General features: G+C 46.7%; 1 protein-coding gene across 1 annotated transcript; it reads right to left on the reverse strand.

Moving 5' to 3' along the window:
• Positions 1 to 1,715: 1,715 nt before the first annotated feature.
• On the reverse strand, positions 1,716 to 4,006 carry LOC135389670 (uncharacterized). Its single transcript, XM_064619702.1, has 7 exons — positions 3,832 to 4,006; positions 3,671 to 3,767; positions 3,414 to 3,589; positions 3,152 to 3,328; positions 2,928 to 3,047; positions 1,911 to 2,105; positions 1,716 to 1,837 (listed from the first exon to the last, which is right to left on the reverse strand). Exons 1-7 carry the CDS (start codon positions 4,004 to 4,006, stop codon positions 1,716 to 1,718), a joined length of 1,062 nt encoding a protein of 353 aa, XP_064475772.1.
• Positions 4,007 to 13,862: the final 9,856 nt, after the last annotated feature.

The raw sequence follows: 13,862 nt of genomic DNA on the forward strand, positions 1-13,862 counted from the left end.
TAACAAATCTAGCAGCTATATTTTGTACCATTCCAATTATCTGTAGCCCATATATGCCGTGTGTCCCAAGATAAGCTCCCCAGACCATTGTACGAACAGAGCGATAAACAGAAATCTGAAGCAATCTTTGTGGTACTTGAGTTAGAAACGGGTTCCACTCGTGGTGTAGAACCTGTTTCTAACTCAAGTACCACAAAGACAGCGTCAGGTTTCTGTTTATCGATCTATTCGTAAAATGGCCTGGGGAGCTTGTCTTGGGACACATGGTATATACAATGTCTTTTTTTATTGGAAACACAGTGCTTCACTAACCGTGTTTGGAGCGTTATGACCTTTGTAGTCGCTGCGCAATAAAAACTCTAATCATCATCATCATCATCAACAGTGCTTCACAAAGCCTGCAATAAATGAAAACTGGAGGATATCTTTACGATACCTGGGGAAGAAGCAGGTGCTACTAGTTCTGTTGCACCTGTTTTTTACTCAAGTAGCAGAAAGGTAGCACTCATTTTTCTTTTATTGCTCTGTTAGTGAAGCGCAGTGTTTCCAATAAAAAAAGACACCCTGTATATGTCCAGCACTTAATTTAGTCGCATTCATTTCCTCTAAGTTGTACCGACTGCAAGGTTTTTCACGTTGGTTGAAAGGAACACTGCACAAGTTACAGAAAGTGGGCATACTGAAACAGCTACTGGTGTGTACCAGATATCCCTTCATCAACCTCTCAGCAACTTTATGCCAGATCCAACTTGCAAGGCACCCTTAGATCTTCTAAGCATCACCAAAGAAGATTCTGACAAAATCGAACTCGAAACAAGGACACAAAGAAAAAGCAGCTCCTGGTTCCTGCACCAGAAGGGACGAATAACAGCATCAGTGTTCAAGGAAGTTTGCTCTTCAAGGATGGTCAAATGCTCTAGCCTCAGCAACAAGCTGTTCCGACCGACCATAATCAATGCACCAGCCGTACAGTATGGCTTTGAAAATGAAGACAGAGCAAAAGAGGCAGTGCTGAACACACTGCAAGGAAGCCACACTGGTGCTCGGCTACAAGACTGTGGGCTGATGATATCTCCAAGGTACCCTTATTTAGGGTGCAGTCCTGATGCTATATTCCACTGCGAATGCCATCCACCTGCACTCGTCGAAATCAAGTGCCTCTACTCGCTGAGGAAAGTAGGACAGAAACAACGCGACTTTTGCCTGGACGCCCACGGTGACTTAAAACTGCCGCATAAGTACTATTACCAAGTGCAAGCTCAACTACACTTAAATTCTGTTGGTAGCACAGTATGCTATTTTTATCTCCATGTGGACCAAGGAGGGCTATTACTTTCAATCCCAAAGGAAGAAGGATTTATGTCCAGAAACGAAGAGAAACTGAAGCTGTTTTTTGAAAAAATAGTGCTGCCAAGGATCTGTAGTAGGTATTGATTGTGTAGGAACAATATGTAAATAAAACTTACCTTTATTTGCAAGCGATAGTGAAACGTTTGTGAGCGCGGCAACCACGGAAAGAATGTTGTCAAAATCTTGAACAAGATGGTAGGGGACTGTGTTAGTCAGTATCCTCCACTTTTTTATGTGCCCATTGCCCTTTCCACGATTATCCTTGACGACGATATTCGTCTTGAACTTTCTACTTCATTGAGGAGCAACTGCGTTCTTCCTTTTGTGGAAACCGCTTTTGCGCCGAAAACCTCCAATTATCATCATCATCGTCCTTTTGTGAAAGCCGGTGTTATCAGCTGCACGTCCCGCAGGAAAAAGTCCTTGTGGAGAAGGAAACCCCGGCCTGCTAGAATCTGGTCACCTGGTAGCAACATACCCAGGAACCCTGCAACAGACATAATGGTTGCTCATAAAGTGTGCACAGTCCCCATTGCTTGCCCCCCAGCCCACTGACTTACCACTCTGAAGAGTTATCTCCTTGTCCGAAATTCGTTCACCATAAACAGGAGAGACAAAGGTGATTGCGCCATGGGTATTCACACAGACAAGGAACTTCAGTGTGGAGTCCTTTTTGTGGTTGTCCACACTTCTTGCTGCGTGGACAAGTTGAAGGGCCTGGACATCAAGGCAAAGATGTTCAAGGTTGCATAAACCTGAACAATTTCACATGCTCAGTATAGTCATCATTAGGACTGTGCAAATCCTTGAAATACTGAAAGGAATAATTAGGTGTCCAGTTCAACTTTCGAGGCAAATCCAAAACCAATAATTGATGAAACCAGACGAAAATGAATATACCTGCTTTTGTCCGACATGCATATTTGTGTATAATCAAGTACTGTGCAGAAGTCTGATGGTTCTCTTCATGCAGATTGCTAAGGAGGGGGCTCTTTTTTTATGCTTTGTTGGCTGCAGAGCCAACAAAGTTGTTTAGAGTAATAGAGCTCCTAGAGCTGCTTAGACTAATATTTGTAGAGCAAGTAAGTTTGTAAGTGGTCTGATTACAATTTTGAGTTGTCGAGTTCATTACGTTTACAAGCATGGACTTTTGCTTTTCAGAAATCGGGAAGTAACAGGCAAAACAGTGCACTACTTTGTTTACTCATTACCCGATTAAATTTGGAGTCAGGTAATATGTGACAGTAAAAATTCTTGCCTTTTTCACAAGGCGTAAAAGCGATGGTAATGAGTGTTTTTTGTTATGCGTGTGCACGTCCTGACAATCATATTGTTAGTTCATGAAAAATTGTACAAGAGCTATGTACCTCGACACTGAAACTTCAGTGCAGTCTATAATGCCCCTCAGGTTTGGGAAATGGTGCCTTTCTTTTGTTGTGAGCCAGCTCCTTGCGATGTCGGGATCGGGGAACACAATCAGCTGTCTGCACACTGAGGACATTGGGGCCAGCCAGCCTTTGAATATCCGGTGGGAACGGACACATGAAACCTGTAGGCTAGGTCTGTTATGTGCAGACCGAGTCTCAGGCGCATTAAGAACAGCAGCAGTTGGCTTGGGTGTGGAATGCATTTGTGTGCAGGTGGTAATGCAGCAACCACAGCTGCCAGCACCGCCAAGAATGCTGCCTTTGTGAGTCCTGCACATGAGGACATTGTGCATTAACATTCAAGTGCTTCCTTAGGGGTACAGTAAATGTCTGCACAACATGGGGAAAGAAATGCACAACAAAGGCACACATACCTGTGTAGAAAGTCACCTTTTCGCTCATCTGCCCAACATCCTGGCACGTATTCAGCTTTGCTCTCAGCCTCCTGCACCTTCGTCTCAGTGTGGAAACTTCGTCCCTGAGTGCATCCCGTTCTTTGACCAAGGAGTAACAGTTTGCACACATCCCTGTTGATTCTGTCGCCTGGACCTCTGTTAAATAATGTTGTTTGATGCATTTAAATAGGAATCCATATTTGCAATGATATTGACTGCAGTCGTATATACTTTGACTTGCCTGCGTCTACCATGTTGTCGCCAGTTGGCGACCCTTCCGCTGCGTCCATGCTGTCCACATCGCTCATACTGTCCATATCGTCCAAACTTTCTACAGCAGTGTTGATACTGGAGCAGCTTGCCTGCTGTTCCTGCGATACCAACCGTTTTCGCGATATTGCAGCGTGACGATGATGCCTGGCAATGTTCAGGAAAGGTTTAGTGATGTTCAGTACTTGCTATGACAGTGTTCTGGAAAACATCAGTAAGTGCACGTACATTTCAATCCTCCTGCGTGATCGGGCACGACTGTCGTCGTTGTACGAGAAGATAGACGACACATAATCGACGTGGCTGGGGTAGTCGCTACGTTTCTCTATTGAACAAAATATGCGACGGTAACGCACATGAACGACGCTTTTCGAACACAAAGACATTACCTTCAACAGAGCACACACGTGCGCCGACGCCGGGAATCCACAAGTCGCCGTTCTTTTGCCTTCGTCGGAACGCTACTGCCCATTGCAGCTTACGCTGAGGGTCCCAAGGTACTCGGAACAACTTGTAACCCTTCTCCGTTGAGTTGATGCAACCCAGGGCCGAACACCCAACCATTTTTGCCTGTCAAATCGCGAACGCACAAAGTGGTCGGCTGTTTACACGCTAGCGAACAGGCAAACGCGCGGGGACTTCCAACCGGAAGCCCAAGATGACGTCACGCCCGTCGGGGCCTGAAAACCACCTATTGTCCAGGCGTTTCGAACGTCACTGCTATGCGGAAACAGCGTGTTCATCCTCGCATGTCTCTGATAGATGTTGTGAGTGAGCTTCACGTTCAGAAACATTTCACGCACAAAGTCACCGTTTCAGTTCGCCCTTCCCATCGGACTGTTGCTTCTTTTTTCTGTCAGAATTATGCATTAGCACAATTCCCCAGTCATTTTCAGCATAGTGCCTAGTTATTGGAAACAAAACAGGTCATAAAAAGGGAATGAAAGGACGACCGGCAGCGTTTTTCTGTATTTCTGTGTTACTATTTATTTCTTTATTTTTTTGTAGATGCATTTGTGTCACAAGCAGGTGGAACTTCTCATGTAGCTCCCATTCCCAACACGATTACCACCAAAATAGCGCGTCTCTTTTTATCGCTTTGTCAAGTGTTCTGCTTTGCAAAATGAGACACGATGCAGCCGCGTCATGTCTCAGCGTTTCTTGCAACAACATGCACTGTGCCGCACAGTCTTTGTGCCCTTGGCAGCAGATACTGCCCTGATTTCATGCATTCCCAACTGCTCTTTACAATGCTGCTGTTTTTGCACTTCGCGCCAGACGGCCGCAAATGAATCCAGCTGCGTATTTACGCGGGGTGCGGATATCCTGATCCCCTCTCGATTCTCGACTTTAACATGGGGTTCAATGGACCAATCCCAGCATGCACCTGGCACAGGCCCATAGCGGATCCCCCCCCCCCTCCCTTCCAGAAAAACACTGCATCCGCCCTTGCATGCATCAAAGGCACCTATCCGTAACAGAACGTCCTTGATCATTTCACGCGGCATGTCTTCTCCGCGCTGTACCGTATACTAAGAAAAACACAAAGGAAACAGCAGAGTACGCCATATTACCAGAGCGTGCCGTTTATCACATTCCTTCTTCTTCCATTGAAAATGTATTGTGCCGTCTGCATGAGGACCGGGATTAGAGTGTAGATATAGCAGCCGGCTACGAGGGACCCAGGCGCACATCAAGTGAGCCAGCAACCCACAACAGTATCAATTTTTTCGTGACTCCTAAGCAAACAAGATGCATGTAATCTAGTGGAGCTGTTTCTATTATGTCTATTGGCAATTCTGTCAGAATGGACAAGTGGCGATGGTGGTCGGGGTCTGCCTGCGCACGGAAACTCTCGTCTGTTCTCAAAGATGATGCAGTACTGTCAAGAAAAAGTTCGCTTCATGTGATAGTCTCCTTCAGTAGTACAATTTGGACAGCCTGCATACCCGTTGTGTCCTTTGGTACCATAAATGGAAGAACGTGCGGGGGCATCGCACACCATTGCAGAGAACTCTGTCTGAATAACTCTGTCTTTTGTTTCAATGCCTTCTCTTAGTACGTCAGAGAGCTCGTCAACAAATCTCCTGATGAAGTTATTTGGACACTGTGGTTTACCATTGCCGCAGTAGGCACCGACTACAAGTGGAGCTACTGGGGGGTATTTAGCTTGCACTGAACAGGCTATAACTCTGTTTGAGCTTTACGAAAGCGGAAGACCATCGACAATGAAGAAGAGTGAGATTCGGTCTGGCACTTCATTCATAGTTTCATGGAGGTGTCAAAGGCATTCGAACAGTCCAAAGTGGCAGTACTGGTCCGGGGGCATACTGACAATTCGTTTAGCACTGCTGCGAGGGGTCCGCATAGTGTGCCAGCATCCCCAGGCAGATGGTTGTAGCATTCGTGTTGACACAATATTTTAAGGAGGCCCGTTAACGCAGTTTGTGTTATATTCTCCCGAATGGCCCATGACCGCAGCTGGGCAACAATATTCGGTGTCGTTAAAGTGTCGCTTGATGCGCTGCTTTCACAAGAGTGAATTGGCGAGGTGGTGACGCTAGAAACATCGGCTACATGATGCTCGGTAGAAATTCCGAGGTACTTGCTCCAACATTTACCTGAGATTCTATTGCATGGTAACATACACTAGAAGCCACCTTAGCACTAGGAGAAACATTGGCGTCTGTCGATGATGTGACGCGTGCAACTGCTGTTGTAAGCTCAATATGCCTCGTTGCGTCATCACTAAATGCTGCAATCGTAGCACGAGCTTCTCAAGCGACTTTCGGTCCATGTCTAGCTTAGGTCCGCCACTCGATTTGAACATTGAAGTCTACATACATGGATGTAATTATGCAAAGTGCATCGTAATGCGTAATTAATATGCGGCGCTCGGTTCCACAGGAGACCTGTGTTTCACGGAAAGTTTTGGCAGCGGCGGCCATTCCATCTCTATGCTCCCATTGTTTAACTACGAGTGCCTTCGCACACTTCACCCTCTTCACGGCATCCTTTACGCCTGTTCTTATGTCCTGAGTTTTTATTGTCCCTGTAAGGCGCTCAGCCACCTTGCACGTGTGCATTTGCTGCCACGTGTAGTACTCCCGTCATTATTTCTTCACGAGGTCCATGAAAACTCATATATCTATAAGAGAAGGTGTGTTTTGGTGGCAGACGCTCAGAAAACTGTAAAACGGCCATCTGCGACCACTCCGAGTCAAATGCAAGCATCAAATGCACTTTCATAGCAAGCGCGGCTGCTGTCTGCTAGCGGAAGTGCTACGCCTTCCTAGCGACGGGCGAGGGAGAACAGGCGAAGAAAATGCCGGGAAGAGGGCGAGGTGTGCGGAGGCACTCGTAGGTAAACAATGGGCGCATGGAGATGGCATGGCCGCCGCTGCGAAAACTTTCCGTGAAACACAGCTCTCAACAGGAATTTCTGGAACCGAGTGCCACATATTAATAACGGATCATTATTTTTTATTTTCTTATATATGTTTTAAATTCCGTGTTAGCGCCGCGAAGCAACTGTGGCTATGAGAGGCGTACAGACGTGGCCAGATGGAGAGATGACAGGAGGAAGGAGTGGGGGACAGAGGGGTTAGTATGCGTCCAGGGTCGACAGAAGGGGAGAACTGTGTCGACATTCGTCTGGAAAGTCTTTGGAAAACCCAGGGAAAACCTCAGACAGCACAGCCGGTGACAGGATTCGAACCCGTGTCAGCTCCCAGTTTCGGCGTGGAAAGGTATCATCTTAACAACTATGCCACGGGAGCTGGTAATAGCGGATTAGGATGCACTTTCCGTAATTACATCTAGGTATGTAGTCTTCAAGGTTCAAATCGAGTTGCGGACCTAAACTAGATATGGACCCGGCTTTCTCCTGCAAGTACCCTCGCTTATCTTTTGGCACCGTAGAATTTCATACCACTTGTCGATGATCGAGAGACGCGTTAGCCCTACCTTACACTTTCGATCTGCGAGCTATATAGGGCTAAGCTAACGAAGCATATAGTTGTATTTAGGAATTCAAAATTAGAATGTTTACTGTGCAAGTAGTTGTATTCATTCCTTCGATGATTTGAACTACTTGTCTCGTCGACGAACGCAGGCAGGGAAGCGACGACGACGAGCAACAACCAAATTCACTTCAGACCGGAGCGGATTGTCTTGGATGCGATTGTGGCTGTCGTGCGCCTGTTTCCTTCGGACTTTGCCACCTGTCGACGAAGAACGGAACCTAGGTAGATGTTCACTTAACACTCAGACATTTGATTTGCAAGAAAAATAGAAGTACAAATAATAATAATGATAATAATAACACAATTCGTAATTCACATTTATATTTATTCAAACTAGTAATTTCGACTATGTAAATCACAATATAGTACAATGGATACGAATGACACAAATATTAATTATCACGTTAAATATAATTTTATTTACCTAAACCCGAAGAAATCAAGTGTGCAAAGCAATGCCCGCACACAAAGATGACGTTTTTGAAAATAACCTGAGGGTACTCAGAACCTAAGTAGGATATTTTCAGAAAACACAATAGATGTCCATGTGACATGCACAGGACGTTGCTACATTTGTGACATCTGCGACATAGGTTGAATCATATTATGAATATCCATGGGATGTATGATGCATGGGATGTAAAGTTGCCATGTCTGCGACATATTTTGGACGTCTCCTGGATGTTCGTGGTTCACAGGGACACTTTTCGAAGTTTTTGTCGTCTACACTTCACGAACACCATCACCTGTTCACCCTGCTTTCCACAGGCATGTGAGGACTGTATTCTAGGAACGCGCTTGAAGTGTCCCCATTCTTGTTTTTTGGTTGTACGATAGTTTGCAGTGCCTTGTGCCGACAGATGAAGCATCCGAATATTGGGCAACCTCGCATTTCTAATTATTTTATTTGCCGAGCATCTCAGGATGTACGGCACTGTGTTTAACTACGCCACCGACACCACCGCATCCGCTTTTCCCCGCTTTTCCCATGTCCCGTTGCAGTAAACACACACTTTGCTACTAGGTAGCCTTTGCTTCGTAGTTCTTAGTACTGCAGCACTGATCACAGTAGTCCGCACAGAACACCTGGTCTCCACTATGAGCTCTGTTCACTGTACGCCCTTGCAAAGGAGCACTGTGTGTTTTGTGTTCTTACACAGAGCAGGAATACAGTGTATTCTGCCTAGACGAAATGACTTAAGCGAAACAGGAGCGACGCTAAGAGGCGCATTGCCGAAGTTTATGTCGATCGCCTCTCACATAACTACTATAGGGGAGCGGATTATGTTTCACAGCTTCATGACACATGATCTAGCCGCTCGCAGCTTCTTACCTCGCGCCTTGTGTGTGACATTACGGCGCCATAAAACGCTACCGCGGCTTCGACACCTCGACATATATGTTGCTGTGATCGGGTTACTTTTGAGTGTCCGCAACGGAACATCGGTAATTCCTGAAGTGTTTTTTTTTTTTTTTTTTCACTGCGCTGTGTGAGCTTGTCATGAACAACATGTGGGAAAAATATGAACCACGTCACGAGTGGGCGAATATGGAAAATAGGCTACCGAAGTTGCGCGTTTTTACCTTACCGGCCCTAACTAAACACGCGTCAGGAAATAGGTCCGAGATTATTCATCAGTCTATTTTATACGAATGGCAAGAGCGTTTAAAGACGAACAAAGTGATGTCACAGATGTTAACCTTCTGGTATCCGCAGAGAAGCAGTTCCGCGGCGAAAAATTGCGATTTTTTCTGCAAATTAGGCGATTTGCGATGTTTTTATCTGGACACCTGCAAAACGTAGAACCTCAATGCCATGCCAATAATATTCCCTGAACACAGGCAGCTACTCAGCATGCCATTGCCCGAGGTAAGTGACATTTGTTTCTCAGCCTCAATGTGCTAATGATTTGAAGATACGTTGCTACGACGACGCTTTCGCGGAATTCGTGTGTGCCACACAGGATGTACGGCCCATCGTAAAGCAATAAAATGAGCAGGGGCTCAGCCACACACCATGCGAGAAAGACAGATAGCTGTTCCAACCTGCGCACTCAGTAGTACTGCGCGACGTTATGCCTTTTGCAGTTAAGACTTGCGTGAAATGTAAAATGTTGTAGCGTACACTTGGAACACACCCACAGGATCCAATCGGCGCAGAATAGTTTCATAATTTGATCTTAACCACCGAATAAAATCGGTTGATCCGATCAGAGGCCCGGCGTCGGGAACTTGGCGCCCCCATCGCCCGGCAGCAGCCGCAGTAGCCCCCTCCTGCACTCACGGTTGGGTCGCCGCAGGAGGGAGACCCCCACGTATAGCTGTGCGTGGCTTCCCCGTGTCTGGGGAAAGGGGGATCCTGGCGGTTGAGTGGACCCGGAGGTTGTTTAGGACCCTTCGGGGCCCCTCCGGGAAAGCAACACACCGCTTTGGCCCCTGCTTCCCATAGTCGGGTGGTCCTGGAAGGCCCGGCCAGGATTATTCAGCTAGTTGCCATCTCTCTTTTCATCACCTTCCCCTTTCTCTCCTTCTCGCTCTCCATTTCTTCCCTTCACCTTCTTTGGCGGCTAGGGTCAACCTTGGGCAGTTCTTTCTATCTCCTAGAAACTGCACTTGGGTATCGTGCAGTGGCAAGTGCTAGCATGCGCAGCATGTTCCCTTGTTGGGGTCGATGGTGGCTGGCACACCATCTGCACCGAATGTACAACCATCTTTCATGGATTCCAATCAATTCCCTCCCTTAAGAAATGATCGGCCTCGAAAGAGGGGCCGCAACGAGGTTCAAGCCATGCATCTCTTTGAGAAAAACAAAGAACCATGGTACCCTAAAATCCTGATAATGAAGTCTGATGATGAAACAAAGTCACTTGATAAGGTATCTCCCTTCATCGTCGCTAAATCTCTTGAACACGTGATTGGAAAAACATACAAGGCCAAAAAGTTGAGAAGTGGAGAGATCCAGATCGAGGTTGAGACCAGTCAGCAGAGTTCGGGCTTGTTGTCGATGAGGCTGGTTGGTGAGATCCCGATCTCAGTGACAGCACACCGCACTTTGAATACAGTAAAGGGGGTAATCTCCTGTGATGAGCTACTTTTGTGCTCCGAATCGGAGATCGAAGAGGGTTTGAGAGATCAGGGTGTCGTGAGCGCAAAGCGGATTGTTATTCGTAGGGACAACAAAGAGATCCCCACCAGACATCTTGTTCTTTCATTCCAACTTCACAGTCTTCCCTCCGAGTTGAAAGCAGGCTATGTAAACTGCCCTGTGCGCCACTACATACCCAACCCACGCAGATGTTTCAAGTGCCAGCGTTTTGGGCACCATTCCCAAGTGTGTCGTGGGCACCTAGTCTGCCCAAAGTGTGCCGGCGACGGGAAGGAACACACACCAGAATCTTGCAAAAACAGTTTTTGTTGTTCTAACTGCCACGGCAATCACCCGGCCTACTCAAGAAGTTGCCCAAAATTCCAGGACGAAAAGGAAATCTTGAAAATAAAAACAGAACAAAATGTGAGCTACAAGGCAGCAAGAGCACAGTTGGACTTCCGGAAAAAAGGAAAAAGTTTCGCTGAGTCGGTGCAAAGGGGAGTGGCACCGCTCAGTGTATCCGTGGGGACCCAGACTCTGGGGCCTCCACTCCACACTCCCCCCAAAAAACATGAGGATGTGCAAGTGTCGCGTTCCTCCTCCCTGACCAACGTGCCAACTGGTCAGGAAGAGGTGTCCACGGCCTCCTCTAAGGTCGATGGCACACCGTCAGTTTGGGACGGGGTCGTAAAAGCCCCTTCCCAAAAAGGCACCCAAAGTATGGAGGTCGACGATGACGACTGCATGTCGCAGAAGTCATCGTCGAGCCTTCCCAGCATTCCTTCACAAGGGAAGGAAAAACGAGAAAAAGGACGAGGAAGGGGTTTCAAAGGGAATGAACAACAGAAACAACCCCCGCGAAGGGTCCAACCCCCCTAAATGGTACAAGTCTTTTCTAGACGGTTTCACCAAGTGCTGCGCTTTCTTTTCCTCCTTTTTAGTGTGACCGTTATGAACCACTTTCTCCAGTGGAACTGCCGTGGTTTACTTTCTAACTTAGACGACATTAACGATCTCTTCGACAAGTACAATGCAGCATGTTTCTGCCTCCAAGAAACATATTTAAACACACACACACCAAATCCAATTCGTAGACACAATCTATTTCGAAGAGATCGAATAGACGCCACTCGCGCATCTGGCGGTGTGGCTATCGTCACACGAGGAACTGTTCCGTCCAAAGAGGTCCACTTGGTTACAGATTTGGAAGCCGTAGCCGTGCAGATGTGTCTGGACAGAATTGTCACCATCTGCTCGGTCTATTTGCCACCATCAGGAAGTTTTGCACAGAGGGATATAGAACACTTAATCAGCCAACTTCCAACTCCATTTATACTCTTAGGCGACTTTAATGCCCACAATCTGCTTTGGGGCAGTGCAAGAAGCGACAGCCGAGGGAAAATGTTGGAAAGGGTCTTGTTATCAACCTCCATCTGTCTTTTAAATACAGGAGCACCGACGTACGTCCACTGTTCAAGTCAGTCTTTCTCGGTCTTAGATTTATCTCTTTGCAGTCCATCTCTATATCAAGATTTAGAATGGAGCGTGGAAGAAAACCCACTTGGTAGTGATCACTTTCCAGTGGTCCTGAAATATATGTGTGCAGTCAATAGTCTAACAGCATGCCCTCCTAGATGGAAGTTCCAACATGCTGACTGGAATGCTTTCTCCAAAAAATGTGACCTGTCGTTAATCCCTGTGGAGAGGATGACGATTGAAGAGGCCAACAATGTAATTACCAACGTCATCCTCGATGCAGCAACACAATCCATCCCCCAGACTTCCGGTCGTCTACCGAAACGACCGAAGCCATGGTGGAACAGCGAGTGCAAGGAAACTCGTAAACTTCAAAATCGTGCGTGGGGTACATTTCGGAGGTACCCCACATCACAAAACCTTCTTTTGTTTAAAAAGGCGAGAGCCAAGGCCAGATGGACGCGGAAACAAGCAAAGCGGTCATCTTGGCACAACTTCGTGTCTTCCCTATCTCACAGTACCCCATCCAAAGTGGTGTGGGACAGACTTGGCAAAATCAGAGGAGAACACCGCAGTTATACAATCCCTCTTTTAGAAGTAAATGGGCAGGTGTGCGGAAGCCTACAAGAACAGGCGGATGCGCTCGGACAACATTTTGAACGCATCTCTGATTCATCCCATTACAGTCCCGAATTTCTTAGAGTAAAAACAAATGCTGAGAAACGAAAAATTCCAATGAGTGGTGGCGATGAGTACGTATACAATCAGCCGTTCACGATGGTGGAGCTTCAGCGATCTCTATTCGCTGCTAAAGCCACTGCCCCGGGCCCAGACAGAGTAACCTATTCCATGCTGTGCCACCTGTCTGATGACTCTAAAAAAATGTTGCTCCTTTTCTTTAACCGCATTTGGGCAGAGGGAACACTACCATTATTATGGAAGACTGCGACTGTCATTCCCCTTCTCAAGCCAAAAAAGGAAGCATCCAATCCAGCCAGTTACAGACCTATCGCCCTTACGAGTTGTATTGGGAAGACGTTTGAGCGAATGGTCAATAACCGGCTGGTTCATCACCTGGAACAAAATAACTGCCTTTCTGAATTTCAATGTGGTTTTCGAATGGGGTGCTCCACTATGGATCACCTTGTTCGGCTAGAAACCACTATCCGTGAAGCCTTCGTCAGAAGACAACATTGCTTATCCGTTTTCTTTGATTTAGAGAAAGCGTATGACACCGCGTGGCGACACGGTATTCTGCAGGATCTTTACTCTTTTGGCGTGAAGGGCAGACTCCTTAAATGCATTTCAAACTTCCTCCAGCACAGATCCTTCAGAGTGCGACTGGGAACCACTCTATCCCGCCCCTTCGTACAAGAGAATGGTGTCCCGCAGGGGTCCGTTCTCAGTGTTGTCTTATTTATTGTGAAAATCAACTCAGTGACCAATGTCATCCCACCCTCCATATCTTTCTCCTTGTACGTGGATGACATTCAAATATCTTGTTGCTCCACGAACCTGTCAATATGCGAACGACAGATGCAGGTGGCCATCAACAATATGGCCAAGTGGTCTTCATCAAATGGATTTAAATTTTCAGCTGAGAAAACTGTGTGTGTCCATTTCTCTAGGATTAGAGGACTGTTTTCACCACCTACACTCCAGCTTAACCGACAAGATATCCTTGTTCAACCAGAAGCCAAATTTCTTGGCATCACTTTTGATTCAAAGCTGACCTTCAAGGCTCATGTCCAAAACCTAAAGATAAAGTGTGTCAAGTCACTAAACATTCTAAAAATCATTTCTCACAGATCTTGGGGTGCAGACCAGGAAA

This window comes from Ornithodoros turicata, chromosome 3, assembly GCF_037126465.1.
Source record: "Ornithodoros turicata isolate Travis chromosome 3, ASM3712646v1, whole genome shotgun sequence".
In the NCBI taxonomy this organism is placed as follows: domain Eukaryota; kingdom Metazoa; phylum Arthropoda; class Arachnida; order Ixodida; family Argasidae; genus Ornithodoros; species Ornithodoros turicata.